This window comes from Sorex araneus, chromosome 5 (assembly GCF_027595985.1).
Source record: "Sorex araneus isolate mSorAra2 chromosome 5, mSorAra2.pri, whole genome shotgun sequence".
NCBI lineage: Eukaryota > Metazoa > Chordata > Mammalia > Eulipotyphla > Soricidae > Sorex > Sorex araneus.
Window position 1 is genome coordinate 11,642,051 of NC_073306.1, and position 20,865 is coordinate 11,662,915.

At 49.2% G+C, this 20,865-nt stretch overlaps 1 protein-coding gene across 1 annotated transcript in view; it reads right to left on the minus strand.

Annotated features, from left to right (window-relative positions):
- Positions 1 to 20,865, minus strand: part of CACHD1 (cache domain containing 1) — a 247,408-nt gene that overhangs the window by 30,763 nt on the left and 195,780 nt on the right. The window contains exons 9-16 of the mRNA XM_055138282.1: positions 20,393 to 20,626; positions 16,657 to 16,806; positions 15,305 to 15,428; positions 14,478 to 14,595; positions 8,709 to 8,877; positions 7,128 to 7,270; positions 6,279 to 6,460; positions 4,209 to 4,319 (exon numbers count right to left, since the gene is read on the minus strand). Coding sequence (XP_054994257.1) covers positions 4,209 to 4,319; positions 6,279 to 6,460; positions 7,128 to 7,270; positions 8,709 to 8,877; positions 14,478 to 14,595; positions 15,305 to 15,428; positions 16,657 to 16,806; positions 20,393 to 20,626 — 1,231 coding nt within the window. The remainder of the gene's footprint in view (positions 1 to 4,208; positions 4,320 to 6,278; positions 6,461 to 7,127; positions 7,271 to 8,708; positions 8,878 to 14,477; positions 14,596 to 15,304; positions 15,429 to 16,656; positions 16,807 to 20,392; positions 20,627 to 20,865) is intronic.

Genomic DNA, 20,865 nt, shown 5'->3' on the forward strand with positions numbered 1-20,865 from the left:
TTACAAAAGTAATTCATTACAAAAATATATATAGTCAAGAGAAAATTTTAATACACAATACAAGACTTTTTGGTACCCTTTTCTATTCATTCATGTGTATAATTTTTTAAATGAAATATGCTATTTACAGGCTGGAGCGATAGCATAGCGGGTATAGCGTTTGCCTTGCATGCGGCCGATCTTGGTTCAATTCCTCTGTCCCTCTCGGAGAACCCGGCAAGCTACCAAGAATATCCTGCCCGCACGGCAGAGCCTGGCAAGATACCTGTGGCGTATTCAAAATGCCAAAAACAGTAACAACAATGGAGACGTTACTGGTGCCCGCTCAAGCAAGTCGATGAACAACAAGATGACAGTGACAGTGACTCCTTATAGAGATAGGCTCCTGAAAACCCTCTTTAACAGCTGAGGAACGCTAAGGAAAGAAGAAAGGAAATGATGCAGACAGCCATATGAACAAATGGCAAGTCTTACATTCTATTTTGTTTTATTTTTTGACAGGGGTGCAGTGGGGCACAGCCTAGGCTCTGGGGCTTCTTCTAGCTGTGATTGGGGGGACCGTATGAGGTGTTGGGCATCAAACTGGGGTCAACACATGCAAGGAATGTACCTTAATCCCTCTCTTTCTGCCCTGAATCTACTTTTAATTTTATTTATTTTGGGGCCACACATGGTGATGCTCAGCATTTACTCTAGGCTCTGCACCCAGGGATCACTCCTGGAGGGGTTGGGGGACCATATGGGATGCCAGGGATTGAACCTGGGCTGGCTGCATGCAAGGCAAGTGCCTTATCCGCTATACTATTGCTCTGGCCCCCCCAAATCTACTTTTTAAAAAAGGGGGATCATGTCTTAAGAGGAATCTAAATGTGGCTTGTGAGGCCAAACTCATTGGTAGTAATCACCTCAAGAAAGTAGGTATGTAGAGCTTGTCTGTACATTCAAACTACAGTTGCTTTTGGTGGACAACCAAAAGTTGTGGCTGATGTGCATTCTAAAGTACGTCAAGTGGAACATACACAGCTTCACATAGTTTAGTTTTTGGAGTCCTGGGGCCAGAATGCAGGTTTCCTGGAGGGGGAGGATGTATTTTTGCCACTAAACCACACACTGGCCCCAAGCAGTAGCTTTAATAAAACCTTAAGCAGCTACAGCAAAGCGTTGAATGGATTAAATCCACAGGACTGAATATTATGTAAAGCAAAAGGAGCTGCTATTATTCCAGTAACATGGCCATGATCATTGCCACTCAGGTGAAGAGATTCAGGGCCAAGGTGATCATTTCCCCCTCTTGTTATACAAAAAAGTCTACCTGTTACAAATGGCACACAGCCTCAAATATAACACAATTAAGGGATTGAACAGGGGTCTTTCTAACGGAGGACTCCATATTCCTATCATGGTGCATTTAGACTGATGCCATAAACCAACGCAATAAAAATCCCTCCATCTATACACAAAACCACAAGCACCTCCACATATATGTAGTTTTGCATACAAGTACAAAACTGCAGCTTCTTGAGTTTTTTTTTTCTTTTTCCACCTTCTAACAAAAGACTGTCGGGAAGGAAAAGCTAATGGCTCCTGAGATTGAGCAGGAAGGTGGGTTGTCAAAGATTAACCAGGACCCCTGGGGTCTAGCCCCGCCCCTCGTCTTTAAGAGTCCAAGGTCAAAGACCCAGGAGACTGGACTCCCCTTGCAGAAGCCACCTTTGCATCCTTTCTCTCCCGGGACCCAGTCCCTGGGGAAGACGGCAAGTCTTGCTACTCTGCCTCGTGGAGGCGGCTGCCGACCAGATGGTCTTGCTCAGAAAACATCCAAAAGATCTGCTCGAAATGAGCGTTGTTTCTATGGGAAGCCTTCGACGCGGGGAGCAGCTGACAGAGCCCAACAGAGCCGGTGACCCACAAAGGGATCAACGTTTCTCTGCAGTGGCGCCCTCCGCAGAGACACAGGCCGTGACATTGAAATGCCACTCAGCGCTGCCTCCTGACTCTCGTTCCCCACGAACTGGCGTTAGAATTCTGCAGACTGTCAATCAGTTGATATATAATGAGCTCCAGGGCACAGCAGAGAGTGAAGCAAGACAACCCGTCTTCCATCCACTCCAAGGCATCATTACAGGTATCACTCAAGCAAAGGTCTTTCCTGGTTGTTAGGGAAAAACAGCAATCTCTATAATAATGAAGGGATTAAAAAGCCAAGTCCACTAGCCATTAGCCTTACTACTCAACAATTCAGGGTGTGCTTGTGGCTCAAATTCTGAAACCTCTAAAGCAGGAATAGAAATGGCTCTAAATAAATTTACAGTGACACTGGCATTTAATAGATTTAAAATGCATGTTTTTGTCTCTTTGTTTCTGGACCACATTGGCAATGCTCAGGGGTCACTCCCGGCTCTGCACTCAGGAATCACTCCTGACAGTGTTCGGGGCACCATATGGGATGCTGGGGATGGAACCCAGGTTGGCCTGGCTACCTGCAAGGCAAAAGCCCTATCCACTGTACTCTCTCTCCGACACCCTGCTTTTTTATTTTTCAAAAGTCAGTACAAAGACAAGAGAAAGAACAACTTCTATTACTCTTTAGGGTCAGACCCAAATACAGGAGGCAATAAATGTAATGCCTTGAAACCTTCAGAGGGGGAACTTAGGAGAGTCCTATTTGGCCGTGCTCAGGGGACCATACACAGCATTGGGAACTGGATCGGGGTCCACTACATGCAAGGCAAGCGCTTACCTCCCGGGAGGTCTCCTGTATTCTGATCTAATAAGATTATCTAATGTCTTGAAACTTTTCTTTTACTTTCACTAAAAATTACCCTTTAGGAAAAGGGATGTAGCTCAGGGGCAGAGCTTAAGCACTGCACGTGTGGGATCCTGGGTTCAATCCACCACCGCGGCACCCAACAAAACCCCAGACAAGGGGCTGGACGGATAGAACAATGGCTGAGCCGGGTTCGATCCCCGGCACACCAAACGGTCCCCTTCGTACCACCAGGAGTAGTTCCTGAGTGCAGGGCCAGGAGGAAGTCCTGGTTGGTCCTAGCTGGGTGTGGCCCCCAAGCCCAATCCAAAACACAAGCAGGGCCAGAGAGATGGCTCAGTGGGCAGAGCACATGCTTGGCTTGCAGGAGGCCCGGGTTCAATCCCAGCGTGTGGTCTCTGGGGTGACCCTGAGGCACAGAGCCGGGCTTAGCCCCCGTGCTCTGCAGGATGTGGCCCTCCAAAATAGAAAACAAGCAAGCAACACCGCACCACAAATGTCCTTTGCCAAGGAAAACATAGTTCGGTACTGCTAATTGGCCGGCTCCTAGGGCCATTCAGTTGCTCCAAGGCTGGCAGTTTTACAAGCTGCTCCACTACATCTCATCACAGTTTTCCTCTCCGAAAGCAACAGCAGGGAAGCTAAGAACAGAGCTAAGAGTGTCTCGTGGACTCAAGCACATGGCAGCCTGAGGAGGGAGGAACAGTGTCCACTCTACAGACATCGGGAGGAAGGCTGTGGAATCTAAAATGAAACTCAAACTCCCAGCCTGTGGGGTCTGGGCTGGCTCCGGGCCAAAGATACCTCTCTCTGTTCTAAGAGAAAGACAAGCGTATGCTCCCTGGTCCTTCCACAAGGACCTGGGAGCTATATTCTGTATATAGCAAGGTCCTGGCAGCTATATTGTGTGAGTCCTGGCAGCGGTGTTGGGTGGGTCCTGGCAGCTGCGTTGGGTGGGTCCTGGCAGTGGTGTTGGGTGGGTCCTGGAAGCTGTGTTGGGTGGGTCCTGACAGTGGTGTTGGGTGGGTTCTGGCAGCTCTATTGTGCAAGTTCTGGTGTTGTACAGGACCTCTGGTGTTGAGACAGAGCACTGTGGCCAGCTGTGTGTAAACTCAGAGATCACTGTGACTGAGTGTACAAGTACTGCAACCTGGTGTGCAACCCGGTGATGGCCACGCCTGCAGATGCATCTCCGCCATCCTCAGCAGTGACAGGAAGGAAAACTACCTAAGTGGGGTCTCTGCCAAGGCGTCGGCTTTCCTACTGAGTTTGGCTCTCATTCTGTTCAAAGCTTTAAATTACCCTTGATACCAAGACATGGAAAAAAAAAGAAAAAAGATGGTGGAGCTCAGGTGCCGGGGGCTGAATTTGGGTGGGTTATATGCAAGGAACGTGTCCTACCTGCTGCACTATTTCTCCGGCCCCGAAATGAAATTCTTACCTGGAAGAATGAATCGTGTGACTGATGGTCACGACATAGCCAGCTCCTCCGACATCTAAGTAAGGGCCAGTGAGAGAAATCAGGCCGGGGTTAGCGACGGCGTGCAGGTACCTGGAGAGAACAGACTTCCGTGTCAGTCTAGGGTGCAGTAACTACCCGACACCGCGGAACGATCACGACTGTGTTACTCTAAACATTTTTATTGCAAACTGTGCACATGTAACGTGGGCATCTATGGGATTTCCATGGTTCTTCTCTGGGGTGGGGGTGTTCTATGAAGTGCTATGGGGCCCATGGCCACTCCCAGAGATACTCAGTACGTTTTGTCTTTATGGGGGGTGCCCACTGAGCAGTGCTCAGGGCTTACTCCTGGCTCTGTAGTCAGAGGTCACTCCTGATGAATTCAGCGATCGCATGGAGTGCTGGGGATCAAATCCAGGTTGGCTGCGTGCAAGGTGAATGCCCTATCTGCTGTCCTATGTATGGTTCTGGCCTCCTGGCTGGCAGTTTTGTCACACCATCCAGGGGTGTGACACTGCTTTGGTCCTGAGGGGCAAGGGCCCACCCACACGAGCTTAACAGGGCTCCGTCTGGTAATGCTCAGGAGGCCAGATGGTGTTGGGGAACCAAACCTGGGTCGAGGCTTGTGCCCTAACTAGCCTGATCCTTACCTTCTACATCTTACAGTTCACCAACACAGGGGATTAAGAAATCTTGAAATTCTGGGGGCCAGAGTGATAGTACAGCAGGTAGGGCATTTGCCTTGTACATGACCGACCCAGGTTCGATCCCTGGCACCCCATATGGTCCCCTGAGCACCGCCAGGAATAATTCCCGAGTGCAGAGTGAGCAGGAACCCACCCCCCACCCCGGCCCCCAGCATCTCTGGGTGTGGCCACCAAACAAAACCAAAACCAAATCCAAAAAAAGAGAGAAATTCTGAAATTCTTTTCAAAGAGGCACCAAGCGGCCGGGAGACTGCACAGAGGTCAGGGTGCACGAGTCATACGCCTGACCAGGGTTTGACTCCCAGTACCTCACGGGCCCCTGAGCTTCACCACGACCCCCGGGAACCACAGCACTCCAGCAGCACCGCGTCCTGGGGCCGTCACATAGAAGGCTGGACTTAGCTGGTCAAGATACCCTGGACCCCCTAAATGCCACTTTAGAGGACCTCCCCCTCCCCCTCCCACAGAAATATAAGGCACTGAACTCAGTATAAAGGTGAGCTTTCAAGAAATTCCAGTGTGTAGCTGCTTTACAGGCTAAAATAAGAAGAAGAAAATAATCACTGGAACGAAACGAATATGTCGGCACTTAAAAATGCTTCCTTAGTAGACAGAATGAGTGACGAGGCAGGAACTGGAGCTTACAGCCCAAGGAATTCAACGTCTGGGTACAGACGACCGCCAACTATACACACTACCTGCTCTGGTTTTAAAAACCAGAGGGAAAAGAAAACCTCAAATGCAAAGGTGCTTTAGAATTCAGGCATATCATGTTTTAAAAATAAGGTCAAATATTTGTAAGTTATAATTTGATGCTCCAACTCTGTGCAGGGAAATCCAATCTAAACTATGGGGATTCTGCACACAGGTATTAAATGAAGGCCCCAGGAACGGACATGGTTTAACTGTGAGCTTTAGAGTTTAAAAAATTTTCATTTTTTTTTTTTTTAGGAGAGGCCACACCTGGCAGTGCTCAGGGCTTCCTCCTGGTGGATTTGGGGGGACCATATGGGATGCTGGGGATTGAACCCGGCTCGGCTGTGTGCAAGGCAAGCGCCTTACCTACTGCATTACCACTCTGCCCCCCCCAGTCTCAAAATTTCAGCAAGGAGGTAAAAACACAGCAGACAAAAGAAAACCACAGAGCAGTTCCTAATAAGACATTGAAAAAAAAATTCAAAAACATGTTTTCACAGAAAGTATCTTCTTTCATGTGATTGCCTTAAGTTGCTTTGTTGCGTGCAGTTACCAAGTCTCTCCAGGGCTGGGGGTCGTGGTGGGGGGGGGTGTGTGGAGGGGCGGGAGGGCAACCTTTGATAATGGAAGCCCCGAAAAGACTCACCATTGTCTCCTAGTGGGATCAAATGCTTTGTCCATGAGGGAGCCCGGGTAAATTCTGAGGACACCATTGGGCGTTGCTATGTAACGGCGGACAATGTACGGGTTCAGGCTACTCATTTCCATCTGTGTCATCCATTCATCTGTGACGTGGCTGGTCGCCATGACTTCATTCCTGACAGAGAACTGAGAGACAAAGGGAGACGTAGCAGGGATCCTTTAAGACTCTTGAGAAGAGATCGGCTGGCGGGCGGCCCTTCCCCGAGCTCCCTCGCAGGGAGGCCAAGCTCAATTGCTTCTCAGAAAAATCTTCCCCAGCAGATGGACACGGCCAAACGTGGTGAAAATGAAAGCTGACGGAGACCGTCAGGGGCTGTGGGATTCACTCCATTGTTCGGCCGCGCCGGGCCTTCTGTGTTGAAGGGGGCCGTGGTGCAGAATCTTACGAGCGAGTCCGAATCGGAACACACACACAGACCCTGGCTCACACCTCTGCACTCCCTACATTTGAGCCTTTCCATCTTGTCTGACAGGAGGGGCACTACTTTTCTCTGGGAGGGGGAAAAAAAAAGCTGAGAGCATTTTCCTGAAGTCTAAATCACACCCCACCTACCTCTGCAACGGGCCACCCGCCACTAGCCCTGGTGCCTCAAACACTCTTTGTGTGGGTCGGCCCAGGCCCTAATCCTAATCCGCCAGAGGGGTCACTGCTGACGGCCCCCGCCAGCCCCTGCTGGGCCACACACCCTGTCTCTCTGGCTCTGGGGAGCTGGGCTGACCACTTCAAAGGCGCCCGGCCCCCAACGCCCCCGGGAAGGGGAAGCGCGAGGCGGGCCCCCGGGCCGGTGCTCACTTTGAGGCCCGGGTTGGCGATGAGGCGGGTGTTGTCGCTGAGGTAGGCGGTGTAGTGCTCCACCATGCGCTTCGTCTCCGGCTGGCTGAGGTGTTCGTAGGGGGAGGAGAAGCTGCCGGCCGACAGCATGACGGTGGGACTTTCTGGAAGAGGACAAAGCAGGTCTGAGACCCCCCCGCAGTGCCCCCAGAGGCGTGAAGGCGCGGGCTCTGCCCAGCTGTCCCTGGGACAGGGGCTTCAAGAGGAGCTGGAACGGGGGCTGGAGTGATAGCACAGCGGGTAGGGCGTTTGCCTTGCATGCGGCCAACCCGGTTCGAATCCCAGCATCCCAGATGGTCCCCTGAGCACTGCCAGGAGTAATTCCTGAGTGCAGAGCCAGGAGCAACCCCTGTGCATCGCTGGGTGTGACCCAAAAACAACAACAACAAAAAAGAGGAGCTGGAATGAGGAATGAGGGAAAGAAGCCCAAGTGCAGATACACGTCAACATGTGGGCGACTGAGGGCCGGGGTGCGGGGAGGACGTTGGCCTTGCCCGCGGCCGACCCAGGTTCGATCCCCGGCATCCCATATGGTCCCCAGAGCACCACGGGGAGTCATTTCTGAGTCCAGAGCCAGGAGGAATCTCTGAGCATCACCAACTGTGATCCAAAAAAAGCCAAAGAAAAGCAAAGAAGCAAACAAAACCCCACCTAACCTTGCCGGTGACGCCAGAGTTCCAGAGAGGGGCCCACGCTGGTGACAGGAAACCCAAGCTGAGGGCGGAGTTCGGGCTTCATTCCCCAAACCAGGGTTTTGCCACCCTTTTCGGACCATGGCCCGCTTCCCATCTTGCTGCCTCCCTGCGCCCCCTCCCCTACTGGTTGCCCCCCCACCCCCCGCCTTCCGCAATGGCTCCCCACTGAGGCCAGTTTCATTTGTGGCCCCTGGGAGTATCTCGGGATCCCTGCAGGTCCTCTGAACACAGAGCGCTTATGTGTATGTGGTGGGGGCCCGGGAGAACAGTTTCGGCTCTTAGGAATCACCTCTTGGGGACCCTGCTTTGATTTTTGTTTCTCTCCTTAGCCTCAATCCCAGTTTAATGTAAAAAAAAAAAAAAAAAAAAAAAAAAAGCTGTTTCTTTTGGACTGGTTGGCTCTCCCCTCCTTCCAGCACCCTTGCTGGTTTCCAGAGAACGGCCCATCCTTAGAGGAAACACCAGCAGCATCTCTCCTCTCAGAGCCCCAAACACAGCAAGATGCAGGCAGGTCCGACATTTGCACCCCGAACTGGCCAGATGTGCATAGAACATCATTAAAAAAAAAAACCCAAACAAAAAAATAAAATAAAAAAATACACTGATCTTGGGGCTGGAGCAATAGCACAGCGGGTAGGGCGTTTGCCTTGCACGAGGCTGACCCGGGTTCGAATCCCAGCATCCCATACGGTCCCCTGAGCACCGTCAGGGGTAATTCCTGAGTGAAGAGCCAGGAGTAACCCCTGAGCATCACCGGGTGTGACCCCAAAAGCAAAAAAAATTATAATAATAATAATAAACTGATCTCCGGGGTGGGTTTGGGGGTGGAGGCCCGGGGCCGCGTTACCGAGGGTCGCCAGCTGTTTGAAGTGCAGACAGGCGCTGGGCTGCCCCAGGAGGTCCAAGCGGTGGTAGAGCAGCTTGCTGCTCGGGACGGTGTTGAGATTCTTCAGCTGTCTGACAGGGATTTCCGGTTGTATCACAACAATGCAGAGAATGAATGAAGTATCTTGCACCTGGAAAAAAAAAAATGGGTAAGGGAATGCAGAGCATGACAACGGGCAGAATAGAGAACATGCCATGGCAAGGGAGGACAGTTTCCGTTTCTTTCTCAGCTGGAAGGAAATGCACGGGTGAGACACAAAATCATGGTGCTAATGAGAGGATTAGAAAAAGTCCTTGGAACTGTGACGTCCTTGTCCACTGAATAGTGGACCCATGGGCTGGAGCGATAGCACAGCAGGCAGGGCGTTTGTTTGCCTTGCATGTGGGCGATCCAGGTTCGAGCCCCAGCATCCCATACGGTCTACTGAGCACTGCCAAGAGTAATTCCCAAGAGCAGAGCCAGGAGTAACCCCTGAGCATCACAGTGTGACCCCCCCACCCTCCCCACCAAAAAAATAGTGGACCCAGGGCTGGAAAGGTAGTTTAGCAGGTAGGGCACTTGCTTTGCACACAGCTGACCCGAGTTTAATTCCTGCCACCCCATATGAGCCCCCAAGCACCACCAGGAATAATTTGTGAGTGCAGGGCCAGGAGTAACCCCTTTGCATTGCCCAGTATGGCCTCAAAACAAAATCAAACAAATAAACAAACAATAATAGTGGACCCAGCCTACAACAGGCTAAAGAATACACTTATTTCTGTTTAGGTTTGAAACACATTTTTTTTTGTGTTTGTTTTTGGGTCACACCCGGCGATGCACAGGGGTTACTCCTGGCTCTTCACTCAGGAATTACCCCTGGCGGTGCTCAGGGGACCATATGGGATGCTGGGATTAGAACCCGGGTCGGCCGCGTGCAAGGCAAATGCCCTACCTGCTGTGCTATCACTCCAGCCCCCTGAAACACATTTTAAGAAACTGCATCGTGGACTTGTGCAGCGAGCGTTTTACAAGTTATCTCTATTGAAAGCCAGTGTGAAGCCACACTTTGGAGAAGTCAGCAGCAGATTCTGGCGTATTCATTCCACTCCCTACCAACCACACATTTGATTCTTGGTTGGAGCTGACCAGGATCTCGGACACGTGGAAAAGCACCAACCCTACAAAGCCCCTCACTGCTTCATCATGTCAGACCCTGGATGGTGTATGTGCTGGAACTTCGTCTAACAAATGCCTACTAATGAGGCCTGGGGGGCCCCTCCCAGTGGTCCTCGGCCAGCTGACCCGAGGGAGGACATGCTGCCGTCTGGGCCTCTCGGCGTGGAGAATACCAGAGTCACACCCAGTGGATGTGGTGCCGGGGTCAAACCAGGAAGTGGCTGCCGACAAGGCAAAGGTTCTCATCTCTGTGCTATCTCCGTGGCCCACGGGTACTTCCCAGCTCACAGTGATCCTAGAAATGGATGCCTGAGTAGACTTTGATGGGAAAGATATCACCAAAGAAGCCAGAGCCAAGTCTAGCTACTCCGATTTAAATATACAAGAAAAACTCAAGTTCTCCAAGGAGACAGATGGAAACTATTTCAGAAATGGTTTGTAAATAAATCAAGGGCGTGATAGCCGGCTTCGTTGAATTAAAGGAAAGTCGGGGGAAAAAAGAAGCTGAAAGGATTGACTTCTTGAGCAAAACTCACTTTTGGAATGAGGTGGGTTAGAGCTAAGGGGAATTCAGGGTTTATGTGGAATCATCCTGAAAACCGAAGATATGCACATTTTCCTGGCATCGCGTTCAAGTCTGCTGCCAGGTTTACTCAATTAGATTAGCACCTGAATCCTCTTCTTCCGCCGGGCACACTAGGGAGGGGACAGTTCTGGAACAGACTTGAACGTCTCCCCTTTCCTGTCACTCAGAATCATTCTTGGAGTTGCTTCTGCTAAGTGTTGCCCATCCTCAAAAGAACCCGAGACAAAATCTTGGCCAGAACCACCAGAGGGTCATTTTGTAACTGGATCTATTCCGGAAGAGGAAATAAAGTTAGACTAAGCTTCCCCAAGCAACTCACTCCACTAGTCCTTAGCTAGGAAACAAAACCAGTTTCCAAAAGGGTCCTTAGAAGCCTGGCTAGCCGGAAACCCATAGCGCCAGCTCTTAGGAGCTGGACACTCCCAGACACACAGGCCAGGACTGGAAAGTTATTGTCACTGGATGCCCAGAGGACTCAGCTTCTGCAGGAAACCACCCCTGTGAAATGCAAGAGTGTTAGGGTATCTTTGCTGGTCGATTCTTCCTCTGGTCCCAGCAAACAGCCTCCTCAAATGCCATGAGACAAACTGAGCTTACACACAGGAAGTGTGTGTGTGTGTGTGTCTGTGTGTGTGGGGGGGTAGTCTTTCGCAATGCTAACATAATCTCTCATTATTTTATTTTGTTTATGTGATTTTTTTTTTGGGCACACCCAGTGGTGCTCAAGACTTACTCCTGGCTCTGTGCTTAGGGGACCATATGTGATAACATTCAAGACAAAAGTTGTGCCTTTACCTGCGATATTATCTCTCCATCCCAGTAATCTCTGAATTAAGATTTAAATTCTTTCATATAAACAGATCACTAGGACTGCTGTACCTATGGATACTAAGTGGTTTGGCAATTATTTCCCCCATAAATTAAGTCTACGTGGGTTGTAATTAGTGGAAGAAGCCACTGTATTCCTTGGAACAAGTGTACCCACTTGCTCCCTGCAAGGACATAAAGAGAGCTTAAAAATTATTTACCCCTATTGCTGGGTAACCAGGTAAGCCTCTTAGTCATTAATCTCATGATGGATTGTCATTTTTCCCCCCACCTAAGGGCAATCCATTTGATGGTTTCAGAACACTCAGAATGTAAATTATTTCACAAGTAATCACTCTCTAAAGGTTGATCTGGTAGCACAGCGGGTAGGGCGTTTGCCTTGCATGCAGCTGGCCCGGGGTTCGATTCCTCCGTCTCTCTTGGAGAGCCTCACAAGCTACCGAGAGTATCCCGCCCACACGGCAGAGCCTGGCAAGCTACCTGTGGTATATTCGATATGCCAAAAACAGTAACAACAAGTCTCACAATGGAGACGTTACTGGTGCCTGCTTGAGCAAAGCGATGAGCAACGGGATGACAGCGATACAGTAAAAAGTTGATCTGATCACCTCCATTTGGTTAAGCTGAGTCAGTGGAATTTGCCAGAATTACCAAAGAAAAAACATTTTTGAGGGGAAGCTGGGGGAAGAAGAGGGGTTGGGACACATCAGTAGTGCTAAGGGCTTACTCCTGGCTCAGTGCTCTGCGTGCTAAAGTGCCAACCACGGGCAGTCTCGTGGAAGGCACAAGCACCTTATTAATCCCTATATTATTTCTCCATTTGGGGCCATACTCTGCTGTGCTCAAAGTGAACTCCCAGCTCAGTGCTCAGGGACCACTCCTGACAGGTCTTGGGAGACCTCCGGGGTGCCGGGGATCAAATCTGGGCCAGCCACGTGTAAGGCAAGTGTCCTGCAGCTGCTGTAAGATTGTTCTGTTCTGGCTCCTCACGAAGATTCTTTCTTTCTTTCTTTCTTTCTTTCTTTCTTTCTTTCTTTCTTTCTTTCTTTCTTTCTTTCTTTCTTTCTTTCTTTCTTTCTTTCTTTCTTTCTTTCTTTCTTTCTTTCTTTCTTTCTTTCTTTCTTTCTTTCTTTCTTTCTTTCTTTCTTTCTTTCTTTCTTTCTTTCTTTCTTTCTTTCTTTCTTTCTTTCGTTACACCCTGCGATGCACAGGGGTTACTCCTGGCTCATGCACTCAGGAATTACTCCTGATGGTGCTCAGAGGACCATATGGGATGCTGGGAATCGAACCCAGGTCAGCAGCGTGCAAGGCAAACGCCCTCCCCGCTGTGCTATCGTTCCAGCCCCAAGAGACTTTCTTTCTGAGATGCTCATGTTAAATTATTCCCTGTATATGTGGTCTTAGAAAGGCCCACGGGCCAGGGATGCGTCCCAACAGAACTGCACTTGCCTTGCATGTTTGAGGCTAATAGTTCAATTCCTAGCACTACCAAAAAACAAACAAACAAACAAAAAAAAACCCTCAAAACCCAAGAAAATCCAAAACAAACAACCTTAAACAAAATCTTGCCTTGCACACAGCTGACCCAGTTTGATCCTGAACACCCCCAAGAGATCCCCGAGCACAGAGCTCAGAAGCCCTGGGTACCACCAGGTGTGTCGCTTCCCCCGAAAAGACCTCTCCAAACCCCTTCCCCCACCCCCCCGAAATACGCTATTTCTCAGGATATAAATGAGCCACTTTCAACCAGAATAAGCTTCCAGAGAGAAATAACCTCCACTTCAAATTAAAAATTCCCCATTTTTTTCAATTAAGATTTCTGATGCTGGTTTACAATTTCTGGTACAAAAAAAGTGAAACAATATATGAATATAAATAAAAGGGCCGGTGGCATAATTATTCTTTTCTGTTTGTTTTAGGGCCACGTCCGGAGGTGTCTCAGGGATCGATCCGGGTGGTGTCTGGGGAACCAAACGCAGTACCAGAGATGGAACCAGGGTGTAAAGCGAGCACCTGACCCCCTGCACTATCCCTCCAGCCTCTATGGAGTCATTCTTAAAGACATCCAAAAAATGGGCTGACCCCAAATTTCAAAGCAAACTGGACCTTCCTCCAATCTGTACCACGTTCCACAATATAGCGACAGCCTGTAAAGTCATTAAGCCTCTGAAATGGTCTCCCTTATGATTCTGTGGCTTCTGGATCCCTTTTAGAGATCCTGATGCCATATGACACTCCAGGAAGCAAGAAAGCTCGGGGCAGAGAGTAAAGTGAAGACCGTGGGCAGGGGCCAGGGAGATGGCACAGCGTTTGTTCTGTTTTGGAACCACACCCAGCAGCACTCAAGGGACCTCCTACCACCTTCTGTGGTCCAGGGATGGAATCCAACGCCAGGTGAGCACCTTACCTGCTGTACTATTGCTCCAGTCCTCCTAATCCAGCACCCGTTTATGATGAAAACTCTCAGCAAAATGGGAATTAAAGGAACTTTCCTCAATATAGTCAAAGCCATCTACCACAAGCCTACGGCAAGCATCATCCTCAATGGGGAGAAACTAAGAGCCTTCCCTCTAAGATCAGGGATGAGACAAGGATGTCCATTCTCACCACTTCTGTTCAATATAGTACTGGAAGTACTTGCAATAGCAGTCAGGCAAGAAAAAGATATTAAGGGCGCCCAGATAGGAAAGGAAGAAATCAAGCTCTCACTATTCGCAGATGACATGATACTATATTTACAGAACCCTCAAGCCTCTATCAAGAAGCTCCTAGAAACAATACACTTGGATAGCAAAGTCACAGGCTATAAAATCAATACGCAAAAGTCCATAATAGCTTTCCTATATGCAAATAATGAGAGAGAAGAAAGGGATATAAAAAAATACAATTCCGTTCACAGTTGTGCCTCAGAAAATCAAGTACATTGGGTAGGACGTTTGCCTTGCACACGACCAACCCGGGTTCAATTCCCAGCATCCCATATGGTCCCCTGAGCACTAGCAGAAGTAATTCCTGAGTGCAGAGCCAGGAGTAACCCCTGAGCATTGCCGAGTGTGACCCAAAAAGCAAAAATAGAAAGAAAAAAGAAAGACAACCAATCACTTTCAAATACCAACAAGGCCCCTGGCCTGGCCCTGCAGAGAGGCGCGGCCCCCACTCACCATTTTCCAGGCGTAGCTCACGTTGTAGGCCTCCTTCCCAGCTTCCCGCAGCTTGCTGATGTGCCAGGACAGGGACGAATTGACCGGCACGGCAATGATCTGGCTGCCCAGCGGGAGGCTGCAGGTGCGAGAGGGAACAGAGATGAGGCCAGTGAAAGCAGGAAGGTGCTGGGAGTCAGGGTTCCCTCCTGACCCCAAAGCCACGAAGCTCAAGGCTCTGAATTGTGCAGGAGACTTTCCGGCCATAAAGCCTCCTCTCACCTCTACTCTCAAAACCGTTCCTGCTCTCCTGACGCTCTGCTCCTTCCTTCTGATTCTTTCCCGAGACAAACCTCCCTCAAATCCCTCAGTCGCTGATTTACAACCCGTAGGTACAGGGGACCCCCAGGCAGCTGGGCTGGGAAAGGCTGCATTTGCCCGTTTATGAACCAGGAACACACATGAGCTTTCCAAATAGTCTTCTGGGCTCGGTCCTCAACCCAACCTTGCCTTTTGCAAACACTTTTCAAAACTGGCATAAACAGAACTTTTTTTTTTTTTTTAATTTCAAGAGTGAAAGAACATGGCGCCATTCCAAAGCTGATATGAACACAGCCCTTGATTTACAAGACGTTCTGCTCAAACCACAGTTCGGAGAGCCCTTATCTTGGATACAAACACAATGTTGGCTACTGATCATAAGGGGAAACGATGCCTCTACTTGCGAGCTCATTAAAATGACGAATATGCTTGTTCCCTCTCCCATCATCGCCGTTCCTAGTTGACCTAGATGGGTATCTCTTCTCGAAGCAAAACCAAACCATCCCGACCCCTCCCGTTCGCCTTACCTGAGGATGTTTTGCCGCACCAGCTCAAATTTGGGGATATTTTCGTAGTGAATGATGTCAGTATGAAGAGGAGGCTCTGAGAGTAAGTAGGGCCTGGTAAGAGATGGATGCATGAGGGTATATCCTGAAACAAGAAAAGGAAGTTACACGCCATGGGGAACATGTAGGAAGCACAGATTCTAATCAAGAGCCCGTCAGAGATTTGCAACGTGGGCTCTTCCAGGATGCTGGCCCAGAATGCAATCTCTTAGCTTCTAAGTTATTGTCCAATCAAAACAAAATGTATTTTATGGGTTCTTGTTTTTTTTTTTTTTCCAGAAAGCTATTGAAGTATAGGGAGATGTCTTAAATTAGTCAACATCTGTCTAATCAAGAATATTCTGGCAGAACCCGGTTCAACCCTGGCACTACATATGGTCCATCAAGCACAGAGTCAGGCATGCATGATCCCTGAACACCAACAGGAGTAGGTGGGCCCTCAGTGCCACTGAGTGTGGCCCAAAAAGCAAGACAAACTTTTCTGGAACAATAAACGGAAATGGAGATTCAAACTAAGCTGTGCCTGCCCCAGGGGGTCCCTTTTCCTAACTTCACAGGGCCCCCGTGTAAGCAGACAGCAGAAACCTGGGTTGGAGCATGAATCCAGTAGTTGGGGAATACAGACAAAATTAGAACCAAGGGAACTGAAACAAGCATAACAAACTAATAAATGACTATTGTAAAAGGTGAGAAATTGATGTGAGATGTGTGTAAGTGGGGGAGGGAGGCTTGGGTCTGTGTTGGTGCGCTCATCTACATGCACAATGATGGACACTTTGGATGGCTAAGGGTTTTTTTTTTTAAAAAAAAAAGAATATTCTGGCAGGGGGGTGATGGGGGCGCAAGATGCAGGAGTTCAAAGCTCACAGATCCTGCATGCCCGGGTCCAGGTTTGATCCAGGCGTTACATGGCCCCCGAGTAATGCCAGGAGAACACCCCACAAATCGAGCTGGGTGTGGCTCCAAAACGAAACAAAGCCTGCAGCTGGGGTGTATGTACGTGGTGTCTGCAAAGAGTGCTCATAGCGTTACAGTGCAAGCTTCACACGGACTTCGGGGTACCACAGGGTCCCCTGAGCACACCAAAATACATCAACAGAGGGAAATGTCCCATTTACGCATCGTGCCATCCTCAAGTCTAATGGCCTGTTTAAAGCTACCAACACACAACGGTGTAGACTCATTCATTCCAGCACTCGACAAAGGCACAGGGCTAGTCACGACAGGTTGGTGCCGACTCGCTTCCGCCCACTTGCTGGGTACGGGCGTTGGCACTCTCCAGATTGGCGAGGGAGAAAGCCTTCCTTCGCTACCTTTGTCATCGATGAGAAACGTGTAGGAAGCCAGGGAGTCTTGGTAATAAGTCACGTCTTCAAGGATGTAAGCCAGGTTCACGTCCACACCCACGATCCCCAGAAGGAGGTTTCCAAAATAACAGGGTTTGCTCACGGTCATGATTAAACCTATGGGATAGAACCAAGGACAAGAATCACCAAGACAGGCAGAGAAGGCTCTGGACAGAGGTGGGTGTGGGCCTGAACAAAACAAAAGGACAGATACGTATTGAAGGGGGGTTTCAGGGGCTCAAGAGAGGGCACGGCAGGTAGGGCGCTTGTCTTGCATGTGGCCACCCTGGGTTTGAACCCTGGCATCCCATCACTCTGAGCGCTGCTGGGAGTGCCCCCTCCGCAAACCCAACAAACCAAACAATGATTTTGAAATGTCTTTTGGGGCCAGGCTGAGGGGCTTAAGCACAAGCTTTGCATGCAGGAGCCCCAGATTTGATCCTGGAACCACATGGTTCCTTGCGTGCCCCCAAAAGCATGCGAGAGGACTCTATTTGGGTACCCTATGACAACTGGGCTATAAGAGATGGGAGCAAGGGCTGTGAGGACAGGACGGGCAGAAGCCCTCATGGCCACACCCCCAGACTTTCATCTAAGACTAAACCCAAGAGAAACAGACGGGCAGAACTCAGGCTCCCTTCAGATCCCCATTCTCCCCCTGGTATCTTGAGAACCAGCCTGAAAGAAAGGACACGGGCTCATCCCACTTCTTGGGGGTCCATTTGAACCGCAGAGCATCCCCTGGGAGCAGGAAAGGGACCCTACGTGGACATTATGTGGAACAAGCCATCACCCCTCTTTCTGCTTGTACTCTTTCTTCACCCTGTGGAAGCTTCTGGTGAAAGGGTGGCGAGGGCGGGGTCCCACTGGGGGAGTCAGGGCCAGGGGCCTCTGCAAACCGCCATTGGAGACACACAGAAATCCAAACATATGTTCTTGCAGGGAATTCAACAGACCAGAGGACACATCCTGGACACCCAGGTCAGGATTCACACGACAGGCCCCGAGGACTAGACTTTAGGGGACCTCCACCACCAGGAAACCAAAGTTCACACACTCAGGATTGCTCTCTGGTGGAAAAGTGAATCCAGCACCGAGCGTTCCCTCCCAACACCACTTCTGGTGACAGAGGAACTGCAGGCTCCCAGGTGTCTGGGCGGGAACCAGCTGCTAGTCAGTCTTCGTTCCCATGATGCTTTGTGCCTGTTTATCTCTGACCAGATCTGAACTCTGTTGAGGGAGGGACATTGGGGGTGACTCATTGCTGCCTGACATGGCATTTGGTTGGCACTCAGCAGTGTGGGCTAAATGTGTACATGTTACTTGCACTTAAATCTTAGAGCCATTTTTTTTTTTCTTGGTTTAATGCTTGGGGATCAAACCTCAGGTCTTAACACACGCAAGACAAGTGCCCTAATGCTGAGTCATACACTCTCTGCTGTTATTTTCTTCCTTTCTTTTTTTTTCTTAAATTTTTTTACTGAATCACTGTGAGATAGACCCTTACAAAGTTGTTCTTGATTGGATTTCAGTCATCCAGTGTTCCAACACCCATCCCTCCACCAGTGTACATTTCCCAGCACCAGTGTCCCCAGGTTCCCTCCCATCATCCCCACCCCCCATCCCCTGCCTCTCTCTCTCTCTCTTTCTCTCTCTCTCTCTCTCTCTCTCTCTCATTGTGGTTTGCAATATTGATACTGAAAGGTTATCAAGAATATCCCTTTCCCTACTTTTAACCCTCAGATCTTGTCCAGCGTGATCATTCCCAGCTATTCTTGTCACACTGGTCTCTTCTCTCCCTTATCTACCCTCATTCCCCTCCTCCCTCCCTTGTGGCTAGATCCAACCACTGTGCTGTCATTTTCTTATGAAAAGAAATCACTCGTCCCAAGGTGGGAACTCCTGCTCTGTATTCATCTGCAGGATTTGCCCAGAAATAGGAATGACAGCAATGGCCTACGCACGGCCGCCACATTCCTTCTTTAGAGAAACTGTTTTGACCTATTTTTAAAGAAAACATTCTCTTTCTAGGCCTGTTACTTTAAAACTCTAAGAGGTTTCGATGAATAGCTGCATTTGCGAGAGTTCCTAGCTGACGGATATAAAACCATATGAGGAATAAAACCTCATATGGTCAACGTGTCTCTCTGGCTGGCAACTAGCTACCACTCCAGTCTCATCTGTGTAGGGCAAGAGAGAAGGGCGGGGGAAAAAGCACAAAAATGATTACAAAGTGGAAGGGAAGGCGAGGATTTTACTTTTACTCAGTACATCCTGATGGCCAGCTGCTATTCTAGATATCTTACATAAATCAGTGCATTTCATCTCTACCACAGCCTTGAGGGAAATGCTATTTTCCCTATTTGATAGGTCAGGAAATTGAATCATGGAAAGGTTAAGAATTTTCTCCAACAGACTGTGGGTTAAGTTGTATTATAAGGAAGATGATCATAGTAACACAAATCATCAAAGTAAAATGAATAGCACTGTAGCACTGTCATCCCATTGTTTATCGATTTATTTGAGTGGGCACCAGTAACGTCTCCATTGTGAGACTTGCTGTTACTGTTTTTGGCATATCAAATACGCCACGGGCAGCTTGCCAGGTTCTGCCGTGTGGGCAGGATACTCTCGGTAGCTTGCTGGGGTCTCTGAGAGGGGCGGAGGAATTGAACCCGGGTCGGCTGCGTGCAAGCCACTGTGCTATCGCTCCAGTCCTTTTACGTTGGTATAGTGGTGAGCAAAGTAAAATAAATAGGAAAAATAAAGTGAGAGCCGTAAATATTATTGAGAGGCATGCAGGCACTAAAATATCATATAATCTTAATACCTTGAAAGGTTTATTAAAGAATGTTATTAGATTTGAAACAGGGGAAATTTGAATCCCATTTCAAATACTATATTGAAATAATAAAATATAATAAAATATAATGACATGACCAAGTAATGATGTAAGTGGAAGGCTGGGATTTCCATACTCCTCCCATGCCAAGTCTATATATATATATTTTTCTTTTTTGGGTCACACCTGGCGATGCACAAGGGTTACTCCTGGCTCATGCACTCAGGAATTACCCCTGGTGGTGTTCAGGGGACCAGATGGGATGCTGGGAATCGAACCCGGGTCAGCTGCGTGAAAGGCAAACGCCCTACCCGCTGTGCTATCGCTCTGGCCCCTCCAAGTCTATATGTGTATGAAGATACATGTTGCTTTGCCTTTAAGGCTGACTCCCAAGCACTTTGGAGTTTTACTGACCAGCCTCTCTGCAGAGTTACTCTTCCTTTCTCATTCACCAACTTTTTTTTTTTTAATTCTTTTATTGAATCACCATGTGGAAAGTTACAAAGCTTTCAGGTTTAAGTCTCAGTTATACAATGCTCAAACACCCATCCCTTCACCAGTGCACATATTCCACCACCAAGAATCACGATCATTCACCAACTTTTGGAGCCAGGGGAATCCTAACAAAACTCCCTGGTAGTCTCTGATGCCCACTGAGCCTAGGGCAGTGAGGAAGGAAAGGGCCAGGTGATGCTCTCTAAAACTCTGTCCGAGCAGATGATGGCAGGGATGACACAACCTTCTAACAAGCGACGGGCTGCTCCCGTGTAAGTACTGGACAACAGTGCAAAGTGCCCGACGCGGTGGCCCCCTGCCCACTTCTCTTCCCCTTCTGTGGGAGGAAGTTTTCTCCAAACTCACCGTCTCCCATCTCGTCAGAGAAGGGGAGGCTAAAGACGGCTTCGTCGATCATGCGGTTGGGAAGGTTGGTGTAGAACCTGCCCACGGTGGTTTCCAGGTTACTCAGCTGGTTCAGCACCATCATGCTGCCCTTGATCACGGGCAAGGCCGTCCGGTCCGGGACCCCGTACTTCCCCGAGTTCTGCTCAGCCAGGTCTCTCAGGAAAGCCAGCTCTTTCAAACCAGTCACCCCATCTGAAAGGCGAAGTCACAGGGAAGGAACTGTAAAGCAGGATGCTGAGTCTTCGTACCGTAACTCTGCCACTCTCTAACGAAAGCATGCGAGAGGTCTCGCAATGCCCAAGAGATCTTCATGGAGAGAATATTGAGAATATTGGCTTGGCGGGGGGAGAGGGAGGAAGCCGGGGGGGGGGCGGGGGGGCAGCAGATACCAGTTCCTGTTGAGAAACAAAGCCAGAGGGATGGTCTTTCCT